This window comes from Chroicocephalus ridibundus, chromosome 2 (assembly GCF_963924245.1).
Source record: "Chroicocephalus ridibundus chromosome 2, bChrRid1.1, whole genome shotgun sequence".
In the NCBI taxonomy this organism is placed as follows: Eukaryota; Metazoa; Chordata; class Aves; order Charadriiformes; family Laridae; genus Chroicocephalus; species Chroicocephalus ridibundus.
The window spans coordinates 167,742,218-167,769,803 of record NC_086285.1 but is presented as its reverse complement, the minus strand read 5'-3'; the positions used below and the strand labels follow the sequence as shown (position 1 = coordinate 167,769,803).

The following is a 27,586-nucleotide window of genomic DNA, read 5'->3' as shown; positions in this document are numbered from 1 at the left end:
AGTATGCGGGGTAGGATTTATGAATGAACTTTGTCAGAGCTGATGCTCTGAGTGGGAAATCACTGAAACTCTTTCAAAGAAATAAAGAAGGAAGGGGAACACTTAAAAGCTATCCTTGGTTGTGGGTGAGAACTTGATGTTGGTCTGCCTAATGAAAAGGTCACAGTTCCCTTTCCCCACTGGTACCTGCTTTCCCTGGGCTGGAGGAGGGTGTAGGTAGAAGACTAGGGCTCCTGTGGCCAGAGGTTTGGGCACAGACAGCCAAGTCTCCTCTTCCTCCAGGGGAAGATTTAGTCACATTTGCCTTTTCAAATGAAGCTGCAGTTTGGTTGGTGATGCTCTTCAGGCTTAGATGTGCTTGCTGGGAGAAGTCATCCAGGTGATGCTTGGAGGTGCCACTTCAACGTAGGATTTGTTTTGCAATCTTACACCAACTTTGAGTTGCACACCCAGAGTCAGGAGATGTGTTTTTGCTTCCAACCTGCAGAACGTGCAGAGTGAAAGGGAAGATGTGTGGAGACACTAACCACATCTAACACAAGAGTAACAGAGCCATTTTGCTGCTACAGCTGTTCATGAGGTTAACATGGATTAGCCAACATCAAAAGCAAGAACATTAAAATTAATCCCAGCACAGGTCTAAGCAAATAAAAGGTGGTGTTTTCCATATGAATATGCACATCAGTGAGGGATATCAGACAAACTAAGTGGTATCCAGGCACAGAGGCATCAAGAAAAGAAATCTTTGGCATCCATCACAGCTACCAAACCCATCCTGTTTCACCTGCTCCTTTCTTCACAGTAGGGAAATCTGGGTATTTCAGAAGATTGGATACTACCAAATGCAGAACTCATCAATATAAAGGGGATGGGAGAGGCTCTGGGGACATCCAGAGCAGTCAACCCAGACACCAGTCTTGGAAAAAAACCTGAAATAAATCATCAAACAATTTGCAATGGTGTAGAGGCTATCAAGGAGATGGGGATGAATAGCAGGAGCTTTGTGACGGATGGGTGTTATTCCCACCTGTGACAGGATGGCAAAATCTGTAGTTAGGGTAAAAGTGGTACCTGTCACATAGCTCAGTGTTAATAAAGCTTTTGGCGCTGTATCACATGATAGTCTCATAAGCAAACTATGAAAACACAGCCTAGCTAAAATCATTAGCAAATAACTGTCAACAGTTTGCTGTCAAACTGGAATGATCTATTAAACAGGGTCCTCTGTGGCTTGCCTTTGCTCTGGTATGATGCAATGTTTTAATTACTGGTTTGAATGATGGATTAGAGAATAAATTCATTGAGCTTACAGGTGAGAAACTGAGACAATCCGCAAATAGGAGAATTCTGAGTCACTCTGATAAATCTAAGCAATAGTCTGAGAAAGGGGATGTAATTTAGGAAGGACAAGCACAAAGCTCTATAGTTAGCGTGGACTCGTCATCTGCACAGATACAGGATGAGGAAATCTCCCTTGCAGCAATCTGGCAGAAAAAGAAGTTGTGGTGGGTGTTATAAGAAATCACAAGTTTAACATGTGTCAAACTTAGGGGAAAAATTATGAAAAAGAAGGTGGCTTTGTTGGAACTCTGTAATCCAGTGAAAAGTCTTACACATTGCACTGGGAAGTGAAAACTGGTGTGTGATGGGATGAGATCCTTCCAGTCTCTTCTCCAAAGCGAAGGTCTGGGCTGCTCTATTCTCCACACTTTTTCTTCAGGGTTCATACAGAAGCAAAGGAGCTTTTAGATAGGATCAGAAAGGTTACCTAGCACCTAATGTATACTGAAGAGCTGGAGAACTGCCTCCAGCATCAGCAGCATCATTATCAAGCTGCATCAAAGCACGATAGAAAAATGCTATCCTCAGCATCTCATTGGTGTCTTCACTGGGGCTGGAAAATGAACTCAATTGCCTCTCCTGATTCTCTCCGTCTTCTTTCTGTCATTGCCACATACACCTTGTGGGTGCTGGTTCCCTTCACTAGAGCAGAACTGTGGTGTTCAGGCTCAACTTTGCTTTATCATAGAATCACAGAATGGTTTGGGTTGGAAGGGACCTTAAAGATCATCTAGTTCCAACCCCCCTGCCCTGGGCAGGGACACCTCCCACTAGATCAGGTTGCTCAAAGCCAAATATATAGCAATGTCCTGCAGCAAAGGTGACTCAAAGATGCTCTTCCACTGATATCATGTAGGAACTTTGCTCCAAAGGATGTTCAACCCTCAGAACACCGCCAGGGTTCCCAGGGTCTCAGTCAGCAGTAAAAATAATAGTAGTGCTGAGGCAGTGAGTGGAGAGACAGCTCTGCATAATATGAATGACATATGGTTTTCTCCTCTTTCAGATGATTTCTCACATAGGCACGTCTAAGCACCACACAAAGCATTGTCACCGTGCATGGGGGTGACAGGGATTCAATCTTCCTTGGTCCACGAGGGCCAGGAAACAGGCACTGGCTCTGTGCCCAATGCTCACAATAGCTCATCTGGGACCTGCCTCCAGCTCCAGGGCCTGCTCCAGCATTAGATGTTAATCAGCAATTAGATAATGTGCAGGCACTGCTTCTGGAAACAAGAAACTCCCTTCTGCAGCCTACAGGAAATTAGTGTAATAAAACTTACTGCAAGATCTTCCGGGAGAAGAAAGCAATTTTATCACACAAAATCTCAAGCAAAGTTGATTTAGCCCTCTCACACTCGTCCTTATGGATTTAATTTGATCCCTGTCTCACAAGCACCAACATGTGTGTGCCCAGATGATCTGGCCTGTGTCAATTCTATGCCACGGGTAGCCAAGAGATGACAGCTATGCAGTTCTCATCGGGTCTCTGAGGTGCTTAGCAGAGCACAACAAACTGATTTGGGACTTGCCTTTTACAGGCATTAGAGATGTTAGATGTTGTTTTGGCTCCCTTTTCCTTTTATTTTGCCCCTCTTAGGTGACATTCCTGAATCTCCCAGTTCTTTTGTTTTCTTTGTTTTAGTTTTGTTTCTTTTGTTTTAAGCTGTGTGTTTTATGGCTCCCACCCTGTTCTTCATTCTCTGGAGACTCTTATTTAAGGTCAATTTGTTCCTCCTCTTCATTTGAATGAAGTCAGACACAGGGTGCTCAAAAGCAGTCAACACATGACTTTCCTTTTAACCCTTGCTCTGCTCTTTCTTCTAGGTGCTTTCACACACTTGCACATTCCCACTCCTATGTCTTTTATACCAAAATTAACATTTCTATTACAAAACTCTACAAGCCCAGCACCTTGCCTACAGCTTCAGCATGGTTCATGCATCCTCCCTGGAGTTTGGTGAATTCCTTGTTTACAGAAAGGGACATTTTTGGTGGAGGGGATGGGGAAGGGCCTGAAAAGCCTCTTTCCTCCCCAAAACAACCAGGTGATGAGGTCTCTGCTGTGGAAGAGGAGATGTCTCCAGGCACAGGAACCTTTGCAGGTCACTGCAGAACCTAATTGATGGTCCAAAAAGGCCAGGACTGGAAACAAGGCTACAACATGGGTAGAAAGTTCACCCAGGAGATGGAGATAGGACTGGAGACAGGTATGCATAAGTCAAGGACCATCTAGCAGACAGGGTTGGAGACAAGGTCACAATCTGAGTCCAGTGGCCATCGTGAGGATAGAAAAAGCTGGAGACAAACTACCTACAGCATGGGTCCAAGGTCCATACAGAAGATGGCTGGAGATAGGCACACTTACAGCATGGTCCTGGTAAGGACAAAAGGCCCAGGCTTGATCTTAAATGTGGCTCCTGGACCCATGGGCACCGTCTGAAGAGAGGTCCCTGGTGATATTGGTCAGGACAATTAAGGCCTATGCATGCACTCAAGGCATGACAATGTGAGCCCACTTGCAGAGGAGTCAGTTTATAATTCTGGAGCACCCCAGAGCAACCTTTCTTCAGCGGTACCCTGGTCACTCCGAACATGAACACATCTTCCAGAACACTTCCAGCAGCCTGGAGAGATCACAGCAGATCACACAATCAGAGTTAAACTTTTTGCCTGAGTAATGACTCCTGCTTAAAGCTTCACAATTATTTTCCTGTCAAAAGCCTAGAATAAACAAGCAAGACAGAGGGTGAGTCATGCAGACTCTGGAAGGAGGAGGTGTGAGAATACCGATTTCTCTGATACTGACTGAGCATGCACCAGCCAGCAAACCACCTTCACCTTAATGTCTCTGGGAGACAAGGAAAATGGAAACGTTGACGTCAACAAGAAATCAAAGTTCATAAACCTGACAGCCTGCCTGCGACTGCGGGTTGTGGTTAAGTGGGCAGATGAAGGTCCTATTCCAGTAGACACTGCAGCCCAAAGATGTACCTGGTTATCCACCTACGTTTTCAGGAACCTCAGCAGCTAACTGAAAGCTATCTCAGGTCTGTCCTCATGGTCTGCAGCAGAGAATGGCCTGTCAAGGTGAAGGAGGACATTGAGCTGTTTGGCACTGCAGAAGGCAAGTAGGCTCAAAGAGGTAACTGTGGCTGGGTTTGCCCATGCAAAAACCTGTGTCTGAAGCATCCTTGGATAATCCAAGAATGTTCCTGAATGTCTTCTGGGTAACTCTGATCCAGAGCAACCAAAAGGGGCTTCAGGAGGAGAAACATCCAGGGGTGGGATGATGGGGAAGGGCTGGCATGTAAAGTCTCATTCAGCCAGGTGGAACAGGATGGTGTTAGTAGGAGTCTTGGGGATGGTGCATTGTGGCTCCAGCACTCTTTACAATGTGGGAGGCTGTGGCAGCACCTGGGGCAGTGAGGACCTTTATGCCATGACTACATAGCAGCAGACTGCTCTGGGCAAAGAAACTTGTCTGTCTGAGGGGAAATATACCTTGCAGCAGGGATGGAGATCCTGGGCTCCTGCTCTTTCAGGCTAGAGAGCAGATCATGTCCTCCCAGTCCTCTGTTCTGTCAAACTGATACTCCACATTTTACAGTGAGATAGCTTTGGCAGGACTCTTCCACAGAGCAGTCCCTGTCCTCTCTGGCAGAGAAGTCTGAACACTTCTCATCTTCAGACAATGATATAACTATTGAAAAGAAAGGACTTTGTCCCCTTCCTGTGGCATCCACACAAGGCAGTTTTGGCAGGTTTGCTCCACAAACCAACTCTGCTCCACTAACTGGGGAAACACCTCATTTGCAAATTTGACTGGGGTTTAGGTGCACAGTCACCCACGTGCACAACCCTGGCCAGGCTCAGGAAGTCTCACCCAAGCCCTGAAACATAATCGTGGCAGTGAAGGAAACTGTCCGCATGCCATCTTACGTTGAGCAACATTTTAGTGGGCCCATGTTGTTTCAAGCTCAAACTCAAACTCCCAGCGTGCCAGTTCAGCACTGAAGCCTTGCAGACCTAGTAATTCCAGTTTTAATTGCTGCACCCACCTCTGCTAACCTGCTCCCTTGACCCATGAAGGCAGATGCCATAGTCTTAATTTCCTGATTTTAAGAGTAGACATTCCTCCCCAGCATACAAGCAAACCTTGAAACAGTTACTCTAGCATCAGTTTGCTTTATTACCCATCTGCTCCCTTATCTCCTTTTCCCTTAAACATGTTGACATACCTGTATCTACCTTTGCCCAGTACAGACCACATTCTTCCTGCTGGACTCTGCCCCTGCTGCCTTTCTTACCACCTCCCTCTTCTTGTGAAGAGGCATTTTTTGCCTTGCACTCACAGTATGAAGCCAACGGTTCAATGAAGCCCTCCAACAACCTCCAAACTTGCAAGACAAGACTGGAGCATTCAGTGCGGTGCTTTGCTGTGTGTTGGTCTAGAAAAGAAAGCCTGGCCATTGGAGATGCTGTGTTGAGCTTTGCAATCTGCTGTCCCACACTGTAGCCTTGGTAAGGAGGTGGGAGACACGGGCTTAGACCAGCAAGCTGTCAGAAGGGCTTCCTTACCTGACACATCTTCCACCATAGCTAATTGGTCCCCAGTCGCTCTGCTCACCTCTTCCTTTCTCAGCATCCTGTAATTAATCCCGTCCCTGCCCAGCCATTTCAGTAGTATCGGGATGACTGCAGATCCTGTAGTGAGTTGTGTCCCATGTGACTCTTAGGTCCTCTCTCTTTCCTCCTAGAAGAAAACAGAGCCTCTCCAGGAAAGAGTAGACCTGATAATGTTAAATTTGTGTGGAGGAGAACAACAGAAAGCTGTAGGCTTTTGTACACTTCTCTGGGGGCAGGACACTGGAGGAACAGGAAAGTTGAAGAACATGCTGTGCATTCCCGATACACAGAAATTAAATCTCAGGTGCTGCACCTCAAAGCAGAGATAAATGCTGTGAGATAGCTCACTTGTAGGCTACAAAAAGCCAGACTGACTCTTACAGGCGTACTTACACGAACTTGGTCTGTATGACACAGGGGTCTTGTGAGTGTATCTGAATTACGGTTGCTCAGGCTACCGCAAAGTTGAAACTTCCCAGTTTTTTAGTATTTAATTTGTAAACCAGCGAATGAAACAGTCACAGCAGCCCTTGCCAGTGGAAGATATTAGACCACAAAAACACACCACTCACAATCAGTTCCTGCTAAAATAACTGGCAATGACAAATAAAAATAAGCCAAAGGAGAGACAAGGGAAGTGGAGGTTTGCAGGCAGAGGTTTGTTTTCCAAGTAGAGGATTCTGAATGCACTCTGACAAGACAGGAGCTGGAATTTCTTCTGACAGATGAATTTGCTAGGAAATGCTGATTCTGCAGAATTAAACCCATCTGTGGCTTATGGATTTTGTCAAACCTGCTTGTTTCTTGCTGGCTCACCAGCCGTCTCCTCCATTCCCAGGCTTTGTTGACAGCCAACTCCACAGGGTCCCTCCCTCAGTGCCCTCCCTACAGCTCATTTCCTGGAGTATTTAGCTATTTTCATGGGACCTACTGAATCTGTGTCGTGGTTTGGGCAATCTGGACCACTCCTGCAAACCTTTCTGGTGGACTGCCCTATGCTCTGAAGACCTAGCCTGCCAAGCAGCCCAGGCTGACCCATGCCACCCCAGCTGCTGGGTCTCTGTATGTTCAAGCTTCCCAACCTTCTATGTCTAATCCCATTTAGGCTCCAGTAAACAGCTAGGGAAGTTGGTTCCCTACACACTTGGGTCTTGCATGCAGGGTGCCTGTGTACGCACGGGGTATTACATGCAGGAGATCTATGCATGAAGGGAGTCCTCTACACAGGAGTTTGCACATGCAAGGCATGTGTGCCTACAGGGCGGTTGTGAATGAATGGGGGTGCACAGTGTGTACTAAGGGGATCTGTGAATGAAGAGGCACCGAGGAGGGGAGGGGGGCATGAACACAGCAGGTCACAGGGGGTTGCACTTGAAGAGGGCTGTGCATGAGTGGGGCTCGGTATGCAGGGAGCCCTCCTGTTCCTGTCTTTTCCTTCAGGGAAACAGAGGGGACACGAAAGGGGATGGAAAAAGCCTTTGGGGCAGGGCCAGTGGAGAGCTGGTTCTGCTCCTGCGGGGCTCCTATCCCCTCAGCAGGCCAGGCGCTGGCACGCCGAAGGGACTGCCCCCTTCCCGGACCCCACTCTCCGGAGCGGGGAAACGAAACCCGGAGTGGCCGGGGAGGCGGCGGGGGTAGGCGGTGCGGGGCGCGGGGCGGCCCGCGGGGCGGGGCCGCTGGCCTTTCCCCACCCCCGGCGCCCGGCCCTGTCGCCAGCCCTGCGCGCAGCCAGCCGCCCTGCGCATCTTGTTGGCCCCATCGCCGCACCATGAAGGCGCTCCTGCTTGCTGTGCTAGCTGCGGTGCTGTGCGTGGAGAGAGGTAAGGCTGGAGAGGGGGAGATGCCCCCCGCCACCATCACCTCTTCCCGAGGTGTCCTAGTCCTTCCCTAGTCCTGGATTTGGGAGCAAATTTGGGGGGAGAGGGGGAGGAGGGAGGAGAGGGTGCTGCGTCTTGTAGAGTGGGCTCTGGAAGTAGGAGGTTTGCGGGGGGGTGGTGAGGGTTGCAAAGGGGGTGGGGGGACAGAGCTCAACCGTGCCGGGGTTTGGCGGGGGTGCGTGGAGGGGTGTCTTTCCAAGACCTCCCTCGCAGCAGTGTCCCTCTTGCAGCAGGAACTTCAGGGTTTCCGTGCCTGTATGTATAGGTGTGCGTCTCCAGCTGTGCGTGTAGATATTTTGGAGCTTTTCCCAGTTACAGCTCGAACAAAGACCAGGGCCGGCTCCGCTCCTCCTTTTCGGCGCAACGAGCCGGGATAACGGCCCTGAAATGGGCTGAGATGCAGCGGAGGGGAAGGAGGGTGGAGGGGAGATGGAGCCCAGCCCCGGCAATGGCTGATGGAGCAAAGTCTGGGCAGAGCCACTCGTGATCCCGGCTCCTGCTGCCCCCCTCCCCCCCCCCCAACATCCTTCGGGGCAGGCTGCGGTGGCCACTGTGTGGGGAGGTGACCCCCAAGGGACAATGTCCTATGTAGCGCATTTTGGGGCTGCCACCGAAGCTGGGGAGAACGGGTTTCCTGTTGCTCGGCGTTAAACTGCAAGTTATCCAAGTCGCAGGGTCTGCAGTCCCCGCCTTCCCGACGACTCCATTTCTGACTATCCAAACTCTGTGGGGCCGTGCAAAACCCCATATTGTTTCCATATGTCGATGCTTGGAGAAGCCAAACAAAGAGCGAACAGGAGAGTTCTGGGCCCTCTGAGCCCTTGCTCAGGAAACACGCGTTCCTCTTCTCTCCTGAGGACACCGGTGAGAAGAAACTAATTGTTTGCTGCCCTTCCCATGCCCCCCTCCCAGTGGGGTCTGGGAAGTGATTGGCAATTCAAGCCCTGGGTCTCCGTCAGAGCCCAGCTGGCATGTGCTCAGTTCCAGCTGGCAGGATGGGCTGTCCAGGCCAAGGCAGGAAGAGATTTCACTTCCCACCCACCTCCAAAAAACCCTTTCAGCTTTAAAGTAAGTTCTTAGAGAGGCAGAAGGGTTTGTTGCAGATAGCTTTATCCCCAAACGCTTCCAGTACATCCAGAGTCTTTTGCAGAACAGCTTTGCCTGCTGCTCAGAGTGCCCTGAAGATCTGGTTTATGGTCAGGATCTTGTCAAAGAGCAATGGAAAAAGAAAGATCGTTTGGCTTAGGGACCGAATGTAAGAGCTGCTGAAGCAACAGCATTTTTCACAGTGCTGCTGAGCTTCAGAGTGGGCTTTTAAAGGCTTTTTTTTTTTTTTTTTTCCTGCATTGCTCTTTGCAAGAATGGATTCAACCTCTTATCTGAGGAATTCCCCCAATTGAGCCGCTCTGTTTTGGGTGCTCTTTGTTGCTTGGAGGAGCTGAGCAGCAAACAAATAAACACATAAATTCTTCGCTGCATTTTCTACTTGGTGAAAACGAGGCTTCCCTTTTGCATTGTTCAGTCTTGGGCTTTTTTTTTTTTTTTTTCTTTTTTGTAGCCTTGAGCTCCCAACTCTTTGCTCTGTCTCCAGCTGCCTCAAATAATTCTGCACCCCTCTTGTGCCTTTTGTCTAAAACACTCAGCCCACTTGGTCTCTTCACTCTGCAGTGGGCTATTTAGTTACCGGTTTTGCTGGTGCAGAAAGTGGCACTAGTTATGACTGTGTATTTCCTCTCTTAAACTATGTTGAAGGACTCACCTCTCCTGGAAAGATTTTGTCTGTATTAAGACAAGGGGTAATAGATAGGTGTGACAAAAGAAAAACACAGGGACAGGTAGCAGGTGCTGTGGTAGGAGCATGGATTTAGACCTGGGGCAGAAAATTTCATGGCTAAAGGCACTTTTATGCGCATGTACAAATATTTCTGATGTGTTAGTATCTGGAACCTTGAAGCCTTAATGAATAACGCTGCACAACTCGACTCGTGCATTCAGCGTAGTGAGCAAATACATATGGGGACATATGTCCTGCCGTAATGCCTACAGGAAGCCTGTAATCCACTTCATTCCTGGTTGCAGACAGTTGCTTTGAAATGGGGTGAGTCAGTTTGCCTCCTCAGTTTGCCCTCGGGGTGGATGCAAGGAGAAGGGTTTGGGACAGGTCACCTGAGACTTCAGAGCAGAAGCATGCTGGGAACAAGGGAGCCGGAGAGAGCTGGGCTTTACTCCGAGGTCCCAGATTGAGTTTTTGGCCAATGAGGTCAAAAATGCCACCCATGGAAACACTCTGAGGGCTCAGCAAGGGACAATGACAGCCTGAAGGCTCAATGGATGGCTCTGTCCTCCCCCTGCTCTCCCAGATCCCAAGGCAAGGTCCACTGATGAATCTTTCCTAGGGCTTTTGACTCAACTGGTGGCCTTGTAATCCTGCGTGCTGTGTGTAGGTTGTGGCTGCTGCGTTGGCGTGCTCAGGTAGTTTGGTTTTGTTGCAAGGATCGTTTGCAGACTGATGATCATTGGAGGATGTATAAGCCAGTCCAGGAAATTCTTGCTTAGGGGGTTGTGGTGTTGGCTTCATCTCCAAAGCAGAGTCATCTGGCTGCCCTGATGTGACATTCAGGATCTCCCACTAACCCACTTTAATCTGTTTCCCTGAGATTATGTTTTTGTTTTCTTCCCCTGCCTTGGCCATGGCTGCTCAACAGTCATTCCTCAGACCACAGTTAGTATTTTTTTCCCCTCAGTTTTCCAGTAAAAAGCTTTTCTTGAGAGAAATGGGATTGAGAAGAACCTCAAGAGGTCATGCAGTCCCATGGCAGAGTGGGACAGCTGCTGACCAATATTTGTCCAATTTTTTCTTCAAAATACCCCATGACAGGGACTGCTGATCCTCAGTGTGCTCTCCTGGGGCTTTACTGACTTCACCTCCTTAGGATAATCTCTTTGTGGTGGGCCTATAAGAGGTAGGAGCAGGAATGATGCTGCCTTGCACTTCCCGTCCTGAATAAGCCCACGCTCCGTTTTGCATCCCGTAAACATGGAAGAGAAACGCAGTGCCTTGTGGAAGGGTTTGCCATCTAAGTGCTCAAAAATTAGAGCCCGTGAAGTATTGGGAACAGACCTGATCTGTCCGCTTATGTAGGTCAACAACTGCAGCGTGGATGTGATGTTCTTATATGTAAAATACGGGGAGGATCATCCTTCCACTGCAAAGCGCAGATGTCCCTGTTGAGACACCAGCCCAGGCTGTTTCTACAACCATTTCCCACTACTGAATGCTATTTTCCAATCTTGCCCTTTTCTTGGGGAGACCTGAAGGATGTGGGAAGGGAACCAGCTGGTGCAGTTCATCCTGCTGATGTAGGGCAGACCATTTTAAGGGGACCTGCCATGGAGGAAGGCATGCTTTTTTTTGCTATTCTCCTGCTCCAAATTAAAAAGGTTGGCTGCATATGCTGCCTTCATAGTGCTCAGAGGCCCTGGGTAGCAGGGCAGTGCAAGTCCTTGCAGGTCTTGCTGCAACGCTGGGATTGCTCTAGCTGAGAAATCGTTTCCACCATGTGTGCTAGCTCAAGCGTAGCCTGAGCTTTGTGCCCTGCTGCCAAAGGCAGGTCACAGAAAGCTCAAACCCATGGTCATGCCTGGAGCATTTCCCATCGGTGTCCACGGTAGCTGGGCTGAATAAGCCCAAATCTCAGGCTCCAGGTTGCAGGACTGAACTTGCCTCTGTTGTTTAGTTCCAAGTTGGCAGCTGTAGCTTGAACCTGCTCTTGGTGCAAATAGGAGCATGCCATAAAGTACCAAGCTGTGCTCCCTGGTTCAAGAAGGACAGGGAACTGCTGGAGGGGTTGCAGCAAAGGGCTACCAAGATGATTAGGGGACTGGAATATCTTTCTTATGAGGAAAGGATGAGGGATTTGGATCTTTTCAGTCTGGAAAAAAGAGGACTGAGGGGGGATCTTACCAATGCTTATAAATACTTAAAGGGTGGGTGTCAGGAGGATGGGGACAGGCTCTTCTCAGTGGTGCCCAGTGACAGGACAAGAGGTAATGGGCACAAACTTGAGCATAGGAAGTTCCATCTCAACATGAGGAGGAACTTCTTTCCTTTGAGGGTGGCAGAGCACTGGAAGAGGCTGCCCAGAGAGGTGGTAGAGTCTCCGTCTCTGGAGACTTTCAAAACCCACCTGGATGCATTTGTGTGTATCCTGCTCTAGGTGACCCTGCTCTGGCAGGGGGGTTGGACTAGATGATCTCCAGACATCCCTTCCAAGCCCTATCATTCTGTGATTCTGTGAAGCTGACCTGTGGTTGTATTGAGGCTTTAGCTAACAGTTGATCCTGCCAAGAGCTCAAATTGTATCCCTTATGCTTGAACCCTTCACTTAGCTGATGTTTTGGGGGAAAAACCTATTGCAGATTGCAATTGCAGATTGCTTGCGGAATAGCAAGCATGGCCTTGGCCTGGTGTGGTGTGTACCATGTGTCAGAGGTGGGGACCATCAAGTGAGGAAGTCTTCCTACCAGCCCTTAACCGAAGTGTTCCTTTCCCTTGCAGCCCACACGCTCATCTGCTTTTCATGCTCGGATGCATCCTCCAACTGGGCCTGCCTGACACCTGTCAAGTGCGCGGAGAATGAAAACCACTGTGTGACGACATATGTCGGAGTGGGACTCGGTGAGTGGTGACAGGACCTTCTTCTCCCCCTCTTGGATGCTCTCCTCGGTCACCTGCTGATCTGCGGGAAGGGTTTCCTTCCTTTGGCTGGAAAAAGGGGAAAGCTCTGCTTAGCAGCTGAGTGTCGGACCATTTCAAGGGAATTTTTATGAGGCCAGATGGAGTCACGTTAAAGCCCACGTGCCTGCACTGATGCCAGGAGTCTCAGGGGAATTTTGGGGTGGGGGCGGGGAGGTTGCTGATAAATAAGTGAAAGGGTGGAGGATGCTACAGGAAAGCTCCAGGGTTGCCCTTCCTGTTTTTTGCCCTGTGTTGTTCATCCCTGAATTCCACCTTTCCTTCTTCACTCTCCATGAATGGGGTGGGGTTGCCAGGAAGGGAGATCTGCAAGTTTCCTCCCTAAGTGCCAGGAAGGATCTGGGGGAGGTCTTTGCTTCCCAGCTGCTGCTCCCAGGCTTCTCTGGCAGATCTCCTGGAACAGTTGCGGAGACCAGAGCCCAGCCTGGCTTGCCTGTCTCTCCCTTGCAGGAGGGAGGGTTGTTGCATGCCCGAGTTGCGCTGTCCACAACGTGGGCGGGTTGTGCACGCACAAATGGAGGCTGGGAGCTTTTATAAACCTGTCGTCTTAGCGCAGCGGTAATGGTTTCCTATTTCCTGCTGCTAAATGTGCGCTGCACCTCTCTCGCAGACGACGCTTGAAACTCAGCCTTCACTCATGAGTGCCTCCCCAACGCTCTCTATGCCCTGTGCTCCCTGTCTCGCTTGAGGAGTCCCTGGGTCAAGCTTGAGTGGGATTTTTGAGATTCTTCAGTGGAGACGGAGCGGCCAAACTTTGGCCAACAGCCTGGAAGTGGTGTCCCTGGGGTGTTGCACGGTCTCTAGAGTCTGTGTGGGAGGTTGTCGTGGCTGTTCCTTGAGATGCGTGGGTTTGCTGAGATTACTGTTGTAGCCTGATGCCAAGAAGCACTTCATCCTCTCTGTGCCACCTGTGACTCTTCGGCTATTTCAGTGCTGTTATTTCCTTTGCAGAACAGGTGATCAAAAAGCCAAGAAACGTTATAAACTCATCTCCTTTTTGCTCTTCTTCCTTTTCTCCTGCCCCAACCTAAATTCAGGCGGCAAGTCTGGCCAGTCCATCTCCAAAGGATGCTCTCCCATTTGCCCCAGCGCTGGAATTAACCTCGGCATAGCAGCTGCCTCCGTTTACTGCTGCGACTCCTTCCTCTGCAACATCAGTGGTTCCAGCAGCGTGAAAGCCAGCTATGCGGTCCTGGCCTTGGGGGTCCTCGTTAGCTTCATCTACGTCCTCAGGGCTCGCGAGTGATGGGGCTGGCTGAGGAAGAGCTGTCTTCCATGGGGTGTCGCGGGTCTCATTAGCCAATATCTTCTCTGTCGCTGTCTGCAAGGAGATCCTCTACTTCTCAGCAGGCTTCCAAGGTGGTTGTTTCCCAGACTTTATGCTCTTCCAGCATTGGAGACCTGGGTGATTTGGCCAAGCTGTTCTTCTCCTTCTGTGGACATAACCCCACTGCACTCTCACACCTCCTTAGCAAAGGTGGATCGTTTTGGAAAGGTTTCTGCTTTTATACCTAATACCTCTCCCTCCCCGCTCGTTTCTAAGGTTGGTTATAACAAGGCTGGGACTCGCCGAGAACCAATTAACCCCAGATACCACCTGGTCAAGTATTCAGACGTTCCTGCCTCTCGCCTCCATGGAGGTGCCTGGCACTGGCGTGCCCCCAGCACATGGATGGTCCGGGCACCGGGAATGCATGACCCGAAGGGAGACACATTCCCGGCCCCTGCAACTGCAAGTCTCTTTTTATAAAATCGTTTCGTTTCTTCCGATCCTGGCTGACTTTTCTGGAAAACAAATGACATGTACCTTGTCCCTCCGAGCTCTGTAAGTGCCAGACCTGAATAAACATGCTCCTATTGTTACCTGAGGTAGGACGTGTGCTGTGTGTATTTCCTTGCTCCAGACAGAGAGATTAGGAATGCTCTTAGAAGAAACACAAATATTATGCCTGGCACGAGGGCCTCTTACCCTGTCAAGCGGCTTTTCAGTGCTTCGTCTCAACATTCCTTCCAGTTCACCTCTGAGCAGCAAGTCCTTCTTGTCCCTGTCCTTATAAACCCACCTGGGCCAGCTTGTTTCACCTTTCTTGGGAATCGCCTTTTCCAGGTGCATTTTAGTGAAAAATGCCAGTTATTGGGGTCTCAGTCAACCCCATTACTCCTAACAGAGCAAGCACGCTGGGAATAGGACCTCTAAAAATTAGGCTGCATATTACAAAGACTTGGTGCCTCAATTTGCTCACTTTGGACTTGTGATGGTGATAGACAGTAACATCGATACCTAAATGATCCAGGGCAACAGGTCTGCTTGCAAAATTTGGTGAAGTCACAGGCAAAGATATCAGTATTCAGATCTTTAGGTTCAATATGCAATCCCTGGATGATGGTGCTCCTGGACTGCAGAAGGTGACTCTGCCACCAAACTTGCCTCTCCTGCTGTCCCTCAGGTCCCAGGATCTTCCCAGGTCTTTTGGCAGCGTTGCTCCTGGAAGTTCTCGGCCATCCCATGGGAGATGTGTCCTCCTGCCATCTCTGCATTGTCCTGGTTTCCTACCTGCTTTGCCTACCTGTGGACCTGCTAGACACAAAACAAGCCAAAATTGACCCTTAACTTTTCAAGTGAAACATTACTGTCGCTTTATTGATTGATCAGAGGTGCACTGGGCTTTTTTCTCTTCTAGCAGCAAAAATCAGGTGTAGCATTGGCACTCTTTAATCATAGCCTCCCTGTACGTGGTTCTCCTATTTTGTATCAAAAAACAAGCAAAAGCCTCTCAAACTGCACATATTGGTCAATTATACCTCTATCCCCACGTAAATGAGTGATAAACAGCTTCCTTTGAATGATGTGTGCAGATGTATAGAAATATTTGCAACAAAAGTGGTTGCATGTTTTTTCCTCCTGGTTCTCCCCATCTTTTAATTAAAATGACACCGATGCTAATGACAGCCTTTGCAACAGGAGGGACTGGTCATCGTGACGTGACCTGCAATTAGGTGATGAGTTTTATAAGAACGCATTGCTTGTCTTGTTGGTCTTCAGATGTGCCTTCCTCTGGTGAATGCATCCTCCATTGCCTGCTGGGACCTACTGGGACCGCAGAGCTGGAGGTGCACTGCAAACCTCTGCTATGCACATATAGCACAGGGTAAATTGGGGAAAAAAGTACTAGAAATGGGGTAAATACTTCCTTGTTTCCCTGTGCCTGAGCCTTCCTCCCAAAAGGGTTAGAAACCTCATTTGCAGGGTTAATTTGTTCACCACTTTGAGTTGATGCTATAGTGAGACCAAGGCAGCACCCAGAGTACTCTACCTTGCAAGTAATGGGGCTGTAACTCTTTTTTCTAGCCACCTGGTAAAAGGTATCTTGGTTAGACTCAATTACCCTCACAAAACCTCTGCTGTGAGTGAAGAGCTAAACTTAAAAGCCATCAGCGTAGCTTTGTCCTAACGGTTGTTCACACCTTTACGAGGTCGCACTGGACACCTTTATGAGGTCGCACTGGACAACCCCATGGGCTAAAGCTACCAGCAGGGTTATGAGACCTGGTTGCCTCATCCAATGGCCATCTCCTTCCTATCTTGACGTTTCCGAGTTTCCTCATGCCAAGGACTCGGTTATGCAAGGGAGCAAGGGCTGGTGGGAAGAGCATTCAGCAGGCTACTTACCTTATACAAATAACACGTTATATTAATGGTATTGCCAGGGGACAGATTTGAAGGTCAGTTCACACGTATTCTTGAGCCTATAGATGATGAATAGATTGCATACGGAGATTTTTTTTTCCCCTTTTCACCCTCTTTTTGTCTTTCTTCCTCATGTGCTATGTTCCTGTCTGCTTAGTATATGGAAGGAGAGATATTTGCAGTTTTTCCTTTTGAATACATGTGGCAAAGATCTCCTTGATAGATATATATGTATTTGAGAGAGAGGGAAGGTATGACAGCTTGTCAAATGCAGGAGATGTTATTCAATAGTTTAATCACAAGCATCATATGATCAGTTCTGTCAACTCTCACAATTTCTGGTCCTGATATAGATTTTTTTTGGCCCCCAAATCCCCAGCACCAGAAATCATGTGAGAACCTCAGCTGTCGTAAAGACCAGGAGTGAAAGGCCTGAAAATGTGCAGCTGTGGTAATTAAAAACATTAATAATAAGAAGAAAATAAATAGCAGGAACCCAGTGTTTACAGAGCATTAAAACTGGTGGCTTGTTAAACCAAACGCCTGATTTGGAACTTGAGGGCCATGGTGGGACAGCCCTGAAGTGCTTTGAATGTGTTTATTTGGATTGTGGAATTAGAAATTGAAATCTCAGCAGAAAACTCAGATCTTCACCTTTTCTGACAGGACAAGAAGTTATGAGGGGAGGCAGCTTTGCTCCATACAGGCGTAAAATATCCCGAAACAGTTTTCACTGGGAAATGAGAACAGCTCAAGTCAAAAACCTGCCCATTTTGGAGCATGCTCATGAGAAAATGGTTTCTGTGCTTCCATCCTGAAAATGGCTGTATTTCAAAGGCAGCTGCTGCCGTCTACCACTACGCCAATGTCGCAAGGGCTCTCATTTTTGTGTATTGTCTGTATGTGCTCGAAGCTTATTGTGGCCCTTTCCAGTCGGGTTTACTGTTTGCCAAAAGGAGGACTTTAAAATGAACGAAGTTCTTCCAACTGTTTTTGAGATTTTTTTTTTTTAAAAAAAAGGGCAAAATTTTTCTTTTGGAAAACACAAACCTGATGTGACTTCCATGCACAAACAGCCAGAATAAAGAAGACCAGCTGCTTAATCATTACTCAAAAGATCTACGTCGTCGTTACTCAAAGGATCTACGTCATTACTCAAAGAGTGCCCTTGCTTGGTATTGATTTACTCAACTTACAGGTTGTTTGAAATGACTTACCTCCCAGGGACCCTATTTGCCATGACGGAGGCTGTGGTCCCACCATGCCTGCGGGAAGCCTGGTAGCTCTGGTCTGGGTGGCTGTACCTCCATGCTGGAATGAGGTATAGGCATCCATGCTCTCCTGTCTCCAGGAAAGGCAGATGTGGTGCACATCTGGGTGCTTGGAGGTTTAGCACAAGCCCCTTGCTCCTGTGATCCCTGTGCTTTTGCACCCTGAAGCTGGGCTGTGCTTTTGTTGTCCTCCTCAGTGGTGCGGTTCTGCGTATCTCGGCTGTTCAGGGTAAAGATGGCTCTGAATCCTTCCTTGATCCTGGAGGAGTTATTTTGCCCTTGGAAAGCTGCCGTATGAGGCTATCAAACTGGAATGGGGATAATCACACACAATTTTGCATCTTGGGAGTGTCCATAGTGCCCAGGGAAGCAAAGCCCTGGGTCAGTCCTGCCATCTACTGGCTTTTACCAGACTCGGTGGGGACACTTTGAAGCCCAAGATCTCACAAATCAAGGAGGAACAGTTAACACATGAAATCTGAGTAGGGAGCCAAGGGCGAGCTACCTTTAACCAGATAATTGCATGTAAAGCAGAGAATCAGAGGCATCAGAGACAGATTAAATGTTTTAATTTGTCCAACTTTGCTCTGATAGTGTAAATTGAGGCTTCCCAGGTCCAGCATTTTCAGAGGGAACACTTTTTCCAGCCCAAACTCTACTGTTTCATCAAAACCGAAACACTTTACGAAAATATAAGGCGGCCAATAAACTGTTGTGGAAAAAAATATTGACACATTTTATTTCAGCTCTGTTGGATGATCTCATTTCACTGAGATGGTTACACTGAAACATTGATTTTACTAATACATATATGTGAAATTTGTAATTGTGTATTAACTTTATTGTAGCAGAATAAGAAGAATAAAGAAACATTGATTCCTTTAAATCTATTAACATAAGTAGAAGTGTAGTGTATGTTACATATTGTTTGTTATACTCTAATAAAATACATGGAATTAATAAAAAAAAAGTATGCTTAGAACAAAATTTTTGGATGGTTCTGCAGATATTACAGATATTACCTTTTGCTTCGTGTGAAAAGAAAGTGCTTGGGTTGAATTCAAAGCCCAGGGCTGGGGGTTGTGGGCCAATAAAAAGTAGGACAGACATGAGGCTGAGCGAGCCTGTAGACTATAGCGAGGGATAAATCCATACATGCCGTCTCAAGGCCATTGGAGTCTCTTGCTGGTGATGGATAAAGAACAGGGATTGTCTTTGCCTTCAATAGCCGTGCTCATAAATATCGTTGACTTGCCCATGACCCGACTGGGAATGGAGACGGGATTTGTCCTTTGAGCCTGTGCCCTTTCTTGTTGGAGAGGGCGGCTATTTTGGGCACATAATGGCCCCTGTGTGGGTCTCTGTGGGCAGCTGCTCCTCTTCCCGAGCTCCCCAGGGCTACAGCGCTGCAGGGGCCACTCTGGCCCCGCTCCTGCCTGTGGACAGATGCACACACAGACACACAGGCATGGGACTGGTTGCTCTGGAGACTGCCCCCTGCTCCCCTGAACTGGGGAGGATTCATGCTGCTTTGCAAAGATGTGTCATTCTAATTTTTGTTTAAAGCTTTATTATTTTTTTGGGAGCCCAGTTGGATCCTGTGGGAGAAGGAGATTATGTTCACTGAGGAATGTAAGATAAATGCAGAATAACAGCTATGGGGTCTCAGGAGTTTCTTAGGAGCAGCTACGGGCTGTTTGAAACAAAGACATAAAAATATCTTTCCTTTTCTCTGGATAACCCCCACCTGGACTATCTTCTTCCTGGAAACATGTATTCTCCACTGCTTTCCCTCCTTGCAATCTGTATTTTACAGCCTTGCCTATAAGTGTTTTGGGGATGAGAGGGCACAAGTGGTGACTGGGAATATTTTGGGAACTGGAGGGTGTTGCACAGCATGTGGTGACAGAAGTTTGCCCCCAGGAGGCTACACCTTCCTCCTGCCTGGTGTTCCCCCATGTCCTCACTCCTGCTGCTCCGTGAGGACCTGTCTGTCTCTAGGCAGGATCATGTTGGTCTCCGTATTTCAGGTGTTCAGGGAGATGATGCCATTTCACCGAATCTACGAGAGGACGCCTTTAATGTTTTGACCCAGAGGTAAGAGCTGCTTTCTTCCTTAAGATCCATATTTCCAGGTAAGCCTTGTTAAGAGATGTAGTGATACCAAATGCCTGAAGGTATTTCTGGAAACTAAACATGGTCTGTTGCCAGTGTTTCTGTTTCAGTTGGCTCTGCAGGTGTTTCTCACTGGCATCCAAAGATGATGTTGATCATCTCAGGGTATGAGACACAATGTGCTAGCAAATCGTCTGAAGTGTGAGAATTCCTTCCTCCCCATCCCTGCCCTTTTCTGTCCCTCTGGACATGCCTCCACTCTAGCGACGGCAAACACAGGTTTTGGAGGAAGAAATAGCTCTGAGGCTGGGGGAGAGTCTCCAGAAAATGGTTTCATTTGCTAGTTTTGATGTAGGCGAGTCAAGAAAAGTGTGTAGGTAGATAGTTTCCAAGTGAAAATTTGAGTGGTGCTAAAGGAAGAAAATTAAAAAGACTGAATCAAGAGCTCCACCTTTCTGCCAATGCTACCCCTCTCCACTTTCTTTCCCTCTGATTCCTTTTCTCCCCAGTTCATGGGTATTGAGGTCCACATGAGAGGCCATGGGGAGCTAGGGGGAAGATGGTACCTCCAGGCTGCAGTGCTGACTGAAGCAGCAGCCAAGGTGGGAGGAGGCTGGAAAGATGGGAGGTGCTTTGCGTGACTGTGGGAACATTCCAATCTTACTGCTTATCATCTCCCATGAAAAAAAGATTCAAAACGATGCACAATGTACCCTGGTCTCATTGGGTTCGGTGATCTGGCCCTTCCTGTGACACAGGGACCCTTGACCATCTGAGCTGCCATTCAATGACTATTGTCCTTTGTGCAGAAGGAGTTAAACTAGTGCGACTGAAATATAGCACATACAGCATCAAACCCGTGGGGGAAGAGATGTGAGTAGCATGCCGTGCTCTGCTTCTCCATGCCAATTAACACAAACAACGACTGGGTGTATTGTATTTCACACAGATTCTTGTCATGCCCGCATCACCGAGAGCAATGCCACGTTGTTGTCCCTGAGTGCCAGGTGCTCCTGGCTCTGATTCTGTCTTCTCATTGCTAAAATTGTGGGGATGCAGTCACCCATTCTCGCACAAGACTCTGAGTTTCGCACAAAGATCCCTTCCTGAGCTCAGACCAGTTAAACCTGCTGGTTTCAGGAACGGCACCCATTTAGCATCACGGCCCAAACTATTAGAGGAAAGATGACAAAAAACAAATATGAACACTCAATAGGTGTGGGACTGTGGCCTCTTGTATGTGACCACTTTGCAGGTTCTGTATAAGGGCAAGGTGTAGCTACTCACATTGGAGTTCAACTCATGGTTTGTTCAAGGCAATTTAGATAGACTGAATTTTTCTCCTTTTTTTTTTTTTATTTTCACATCAGTGTCTCATCCTAAAGCGGGTTGGAGCCAAATGATTATGAAACCCGAATTTTGGAAACTGTGAAAATTAAAACTACCAAAATAATCCTTCCTTCCTTCCTCGACAAATGGGCTGGGACCAGGCGTTTGCAGTTTCTTCTCTTGTCGGAAGGTGGCAGTGGCAGGCCCCAGATCTGCCAGTGCAGTCTCGGTAGGATGTCCTGGGGTGGGTGTGTTGACGTATCGGGACCACAAACCTCTTCTGCTAAATGACATGACGCAGAAAGCAGTTCACCTGGAGCTGGAGATGAGGAAGAAGTGCGTTAGCTCAGTGTACTCTTCACCGCATCCCAAGCATGGAGGCACCACAGCTTTTTTGGTCTCTTGTTCCATTTTTTTAACACTCACATAGAGAAATAGTTTTTCTTATATCTGACAGAATTGCTTCCTGCAACTTGTTCTCAATGGGTGTCTTCAAGGAAAGCCTAGCTCAGCCTTCTCTTTGACCCTTTTTTATGTCAGATGCTTTTAGACCCCCTGAGCTGTCTCCTCAGCCTGTTTTCCAGACTCTCATAACTCCTTGCACTGTCTGCCGTCAAGTCCCTGGCCAAACCACATGAAAGCTTGGGATCACAGAGACGTAGCAGGATAGCTCACATAATTGAGTGCTACCATGGATAGATATGAAATGCTTAGGAAGGGCAGGCCAGAGGTGAGGAAGGTGATTTGCTTTGTATGTGAGAGAGCAGCTGAAGTGCATGGAGCTCTGCCTAGGGATGGGTGATGAGTCAGCTGAGAGCTTATGGGTCAGGATGAGCAAGCAGATCAGCATAGGTGATGTTATAGTGTGTGTGTGATAGAGACACCTCATCACGAAGAAGCAGCTGAAGCCTTCTTCAGACAAGCCTCACATTCACAAGTCCTGGTCCTCATGGAGGGCTTTCACCATCCCACTGTCTTCTGGAGGGGCAACGCAGCAGGGCAGTAGCAATCTAGGGGGTTTCTAGAATGCACTGGTCACAACCTTCCTGACCACAGGTGGTGGAGCAACCAACAAGGAGAGATACTCTTATGGACTTCATACTTGCAAACAAGGAAGAATTTGTTGGGGATGTGAAGGTTGGGGGTGGCCTTGTATGTAGCGACCATGAGGTGGTGTTAAAGATCCTAAGAGTGAGGAGCAAGACAAAAAGCAGCAGCATCACATCCTGGAGTCAGCATAGGTTCACAAAGGGGAAATTACACCTCACTGGCCTGATAGCCTTCAATGATGAGGTGACTGGCTTGGTGGATGGTGTGAGAGAAATGGATGTCTCTTATCTCTACTTTATTAAGGCTTTCAACATTGTCTCCCACAACATCCTCATAGACAAGCTGACAAAGTATGGGTTAGATAAGTGGACAGTGAGGTGGATTGAAAACTGATGGAGCAACTGGGCCCAGAGGCTTGTGATCAGTTGTACAAAGTCCAGCTGGAGGCAAGTCACTAGTGGGGTACCACAGAACTTAATGTTGGAGTCAATACTGTTCATCATCTTCATTAATGACCTTGAGGATGTGGCAGAGCTCACCCTCAGCAAGTTTGTAGATGATGCAAAACAAGGAGGAGTGGCTGATATGTCACATGGGTGTGCTGCTAGTCAGAGGGACTTGAACAGGTTGGAAAAACAAGGGAACCTCAGGAAGTTCAGCAAATGGAAATGCAAAGTCTTGCACATGGGGAGGAATAATGTCAGGCAACAAGGCAGACTGTGAACGGATTAGGATAGATAGCAGGTTTGAAGAGAAGGAACTGAGGAGCATGGTGGACACCCAAGTTGCATATGAATGGGGAATATTCCTTGGTGGGGAAGAAGGCCGGAGGGCTGCGTTAGGCTGAGTGTTGCCAGCAGGTCAAGGGAGGTGATCCTTCCACCCTACTCAGTACTGCTGAGGCCTTGTGTGGAGTCCTATGTCCAGTTCTGGGGTCCCCAGTACAGGAGAGACATGGACATACTAGAGAGAGTCCAAAGAAGGGCCCCAAAGATGATGAAGGGACCGGGGCATCTATGCTGATTCAGTCTGGAAAACAGAATGCTCAGGGGGGAATCTTATCAATGTCTATAAATAGATGAAGTGAGGTGCAAAGAGGATGGAGCCAGGCTCTTTTCAGTGGTGCCCAGTGCCAGGACAAGAGGCAATGGGCACAAACTGGAACACAGGAAATTCCATTTAAACATGAGAAAAAAACTTTCTTTAAGTGTGTCTGAATACTGGAAAAGGTTACCCTGAAAGGTTGTGGAGTTTTCATCTTTGATGATATTTAAATCCAACTGGACGCAGCCCTGGGCAACCTGCTGTAGTGACTCTACTTTGAACAGAGGGGTTGGACTAGACGATCTCCAGAAGTCCCTGCCAGACTCAGTCATTTTGTGATTTGTGTGATCTGTGGGAGTGTTTATGCTCCTCTGCTTTGTGACAAGTGCCCATGAACTGATCTTGTCTCCTATGAACCTTCTTTTGCCAGGACCATCAGATGGGCTGAACTACTCACCTGGCTGGGCAACAGCACAACCAGGCGGCTTTCCTCACCTTTACCAGCACAAATGCTCCAGGAGCCAGAAGCTTTTTGGTCAGAAGACTTTTCCTGAAATCCTAAAGTGTCTGGAGGACAAACCTGGGATGTTTCTTGCAGCTGGTGCGAGATGGGTTTAGCCTGTCACCTGGGCAGTTGAGATATCTTTAGGACACTTAGGTTTTCTACTGGTTTGAGCAGACTAAACCTGAGAACGCACGCCTACCAGTCCAAAGACATGTGGGTATATCCAGCTTCAATGCCAAACACTGTGGTATTAGAGGGAGATGGAAAGGGCCTGGAGGCAAAGCTCTTTCCTTTCAGTCAGGTCATTTACTGTTTTACATGTGTTGTCCTTTTCTTCCAGTCTGGGTCAATGAGAAGTGACTCAGAAAAGTATCTCTTGTTCATTGGATTAAGTCTTGAAGAAATGTAGGGGATAATTAAAGCAGGTGACAGCTAAGCTGAGCAAGTGATTTACATTCCTGCATCATTAACAAGGCCCTGGAAAGCTGAATGGAGCAAATAATCTTGAAACAAGTGATTACTTCCTCAGTCAGTCAGGGTTGATGGGAAGGGAAAAGATACCAGCTTGGAAACAAAAAGAAAAAAAAGGAAACTAGAAAAATTTGATAGGGAAGGAAGCCAAATTCTCACTAGTTATAAATATATGATCAATCCTTTCTACACACATTATGAACAGAGAGGGAGAACAATTTGGTAGTTATTAACTCCTGTAAGATTCTCCCATAGGACCACTGTATCCATATGCTGGCCACTGGCAAGTGATAAATATGAAGGTCCCACCCAGAAAGTGTTAAGGTTAGTCTAAATAATAACCTAGAGATAAGAGGTACCTGCAATGAATTCAAAGGGAAAAAAAACAGGTTGGGAAAAAAAAGAACAAGCAGGTGAATCATTACATACAGGGAACAGGACTCGTTATAAAAATATAAAAATAAATTATCTTCCCTACCTTCCTGTCCTGGTGAATACACAATTCTCAGGCACGGCATACAACACGTGGCTGGGGCAGTGGGGCAGGTATAGTGAGGTCTGGTGGGAATATGGGAAGAGAAGCAGAGTTAAAGAAACCCTTTGTACTTGCAGTCTGGTCTGATCTGTCTGCCCCAGGTCTTGCACTAACCAGCATCCCCCGTGTCCCAGTCCGCTACCAAAGTGGAAACCAGTGCGGAGAGAGCTGCCAAGCTTTCTGTACCTATCTGCAGCTCCAATCTATAGCAGACTGACCTGCTACCAGGTGTGAAAGTCACAACTCTGCTCAGCAGGATGCTTTGAGCCCAAGGCTTGTCACATGGAGGGGACACATGCCATTTCCCCAAGGGTACCTTCCAATCACTGAGTTCCAGGAATCACTCGACCTTTACATGCTAAATAGACTTGAAAGAGGGCTGAAGTGCCTTGCAAAGCTGTGCCAATGTAATGACTTTAAAGCCAGGCAGAGACATCTTGGATCTTGGCCATACATTGTAGGGAATTGTAGTAAAATCAATTAGTAGGAATAAGGCTGCTGTGACTAATGAGCTAATGAGCAATGCCTGAGTGGAAATGTTTCTAAGAGAGCTGCAGGGTTGGATTCCTGATGCATTATTCATAGGGATAGGCCAGATTCAGGCTTGGCACTGTTAATTTTTTACTTTGTTTTTCCAGGTTACTCTCTAACTTTTAAAGACGTTCCTCATCAATGGAGCAAACAGAGGAAGGCAAAGATATCTGTTTAATTCCTCTCTTTCCAGTGCAAAGTGGCTGTCATCTCTGGAGAATTGTGATTTCTATGACAGGTAGAGGGGGCATGCTGCATCAGAGGTGACGTTCATGGTAATTTAATCCCTGGCACTCTGCATATCAACAGGTTTACTGATTAGACTAGCCCATCCTTGCTGTTGGCTTCCTTAAGTGGCTTTCCTCATTGATGCTGTTATGAAGCTACTAGGAGAAAACTGTGAGTCGTTCGAACAAATCTCCTCTTTAGTCTTTCTAATACATAGGTTATATTGTAGTTATGATCCACAGTACCACATGCACCAACTTTCTATCTAGAAAAGGGAAACAGGTTAATTTTCCAAGGTCAGCTTGCAAATCCTTGACAGAACTTAGAATAAGTCTCTAAGTATGTGGCTTTCTGGCCAGTACTCCTGTTGCTTCTAGTAACTCATGCACCTCCTATCAGGGTTGCACAAAAATAGATGAGCATTGATGAAAAAGAAGCATTAACTAGTGGTTAAACCATGTGGAATACAATGCTGGCTCTATTTCTGGAGTCGCTACTACCTGGCTCCACGAACCTAATTAACCTCTCTGCATCTTGCCTTCCTTATGTCTGATTTTGAGATAATAATATTTACTCATCTTACACAAGTGTTTTGGGGTTTAACCTACTTGTAGGTGTGCAGCAAAAACTTAGCACCCCATATGACACTGCCATGTCAGCGCCCCTCCACATCTACCTTTGAATCCAATCAGAGCTTTTGGTCCTGCATCTGTCTGCTCTGGAAAGCTGTGGGACTCCTAGGAGATATATAAAGAGCTGATTAGAATCAAGAAAATGGAGAGTTTAAAATCATAGAATCATCTATGTCAGAAGGGACCTTTAAGACCATCGAGTCCAACCATTAACCTAACACTTCCAAGTCCACCACTAAACCATGTCCCTCAGCACTATATCTACCCCTCTTTTAAATATCTGCAGGGAGAGTGATTCCATTTCCCTGGGCAGCCTGTTCCAATGCTTGATAAACCTTTCCATGAAGAAATTTTTCCTAGTACTCATCCTAAACCTCCCCTGGTGCAACTTAAGGCCATTTCCTCTTGTCCTGTCTCCTGTTACTTGGGAGACCAACTCCCAACTCTGTACAACCTCCTTTCAGGCAGTTGTAGAGAATGGTAAGGTCTCTCCTGAAATGATCAAGTCAAGAAGGCTCTCAGTGGAAACCAGTGCCTGAACTTCTCTAAGCGAACATGCAGCCAGCCCGCGGTACGTGAAAATCTGCCCTGGAGGAGGATGGGCATATCTTAGGACTTCTCAACCGGACCTCCTCAGCCTGGTAATTAGGCATTGTGAGCAAGTCTATTGGGATGTTATGGGATTTAGAGACTATTTCCAGCCTGAATGCAACTGTTGCAGGACTGTTCACATCAGATGAAGATGCCTCCACTCAGACAGTGTCTCAGCTGGCCAGGTAGGTTAGGAAAGGGGTTTGGCAAAGGTTTCTTAGGATGGAAGTAACATTTGCCTCTCAACTTTTCCTTTTATTTATGATAACAAACTCCTCTGAAATGCAGAGTTCTTGTACTAGTTTGCCTAGAAAATGTCTTTTTTGTTTTTTGTTTCACAAATCCGTCTTGTGGGTTGTTGAGGCAGATTTGTACAGCTTGTGGCTTTTTATCTGTTTTTTTTTTTCTTTTTTTTTTTTTTTCTCTGTAGTTAATGGAAAACCCCCAAGACAATAGGCTGTGATTACCCACAAAAGAATAAAAAGAATTCAATAAAACACTGTTTGGATGTTCCTATTATTTCTTATTATTTCTTTGGTGACTTGCCAACACTGCAAAGCAATTGCATAGGGTGTGCGTAAAAGGGGAAACCTTTCAGGCCATGCTTAAAGACTCAGATAAGATCAACTGAAACTATAAACAAGGGAGGTATGTTGTCACCCCCACTTCCCCTAAAACAACCCTCCAAACTGAAGGAGGGCACAGGTTTTAAGCAGGGTGTTGGCCTATATTCTTCCATCCAAAATCTTATAATGTAATGAAGATCACATTTCAGATGTGCATGTGAAACCAATCATCTGGCACACATTGTGTGAGGCCATTTAATACCAGAAACCAGGAACCACTCCCTTTTCCATGTTTAGGTTTGTTTTGTTTTTTTCCTAAGAACAAAGCAAACACGATCAGCATATTTCCCCTTACTTAACAGGATTATAAAATTCTCTGCTGAACACGAGGAATGCCTAACCAAGAATATACAAAAAATGCCTTTCC

The 27,586-nt window shown here is 47.2% G+C and overlaps 1 protein-coding gene and 1 long non-coding RNA gene across 2 annotated transcripts; one reads left to right on the top strand and one right to left on the bottom strand.

Moving 5' to 3' along the window:
* The first annotated feature begins 7,632 nt into the window (after positions 1 to 7,632).
* LOC134512288 (lymphocyte antigen 6E) lies at positions 7,633 to 14,471 on the top strand. Its single transcript, XM_063327645.1, has 3 exons — positions 7,633 to 7,790; positions 12,406 to 12,525; positions 13,641 to 14,471. The coding sequence occupies exons 1-3, from the start codon at positions 7,739 to 7,741 to the stop codon at positions 13,847 to 13,849; spliced, it is 381 nt and encodes a 126-aa protein (XP_063183715.1). The 5' UTR covers positions 7,633 to 7,738; the 3' UTR covers positions 13,850 to 14,471.
* Positions 14,472 to 21,113: 6,642 nt separating this feature from the next.
* Positions 21,114 to 24,830, bottom strand: LOC134510840 (uncharacterized). Its single transcript, XR_010069746.1, has 3 exons — positions 24,726 to 24,830; positions 24,555 to 24,634; positions 21,114 to 21,325 (listed from the first exon to the last, which is right to left on the bottom strand). It is a non-coding gene; the product is annotated as an uncharacterized LOC134510840 (long non-coding RNA).
* Between the last annotated feature and the right edge of the window lie 2,756 nt (positions 24,831 to 27,586).

Coding starts and splice junctions, on each gene's coding strand:
- LOC134512288 (XM_063327645.1), top strand. CDS start 7,739: ATGAAGGCGCTCCTGCTTGCTGTGCTAGCTGCGGTGCTGTGCGTGGAG. Junction 7,791..12,405: donor GGTGCTGTGCGTGGAGAGAG/GTAAGGCTGGAG, acceptor TTTCCCTTGCAG/CCCACACGCTCATCTGCTTT. Junction 12,526..13,640: donor ATATGTCGGAGTGGGACTCG/GTGAGTGGTGAC, acceptor ACCTAAATTCAG/GCGGCAAGTCTGGCCAGTCC.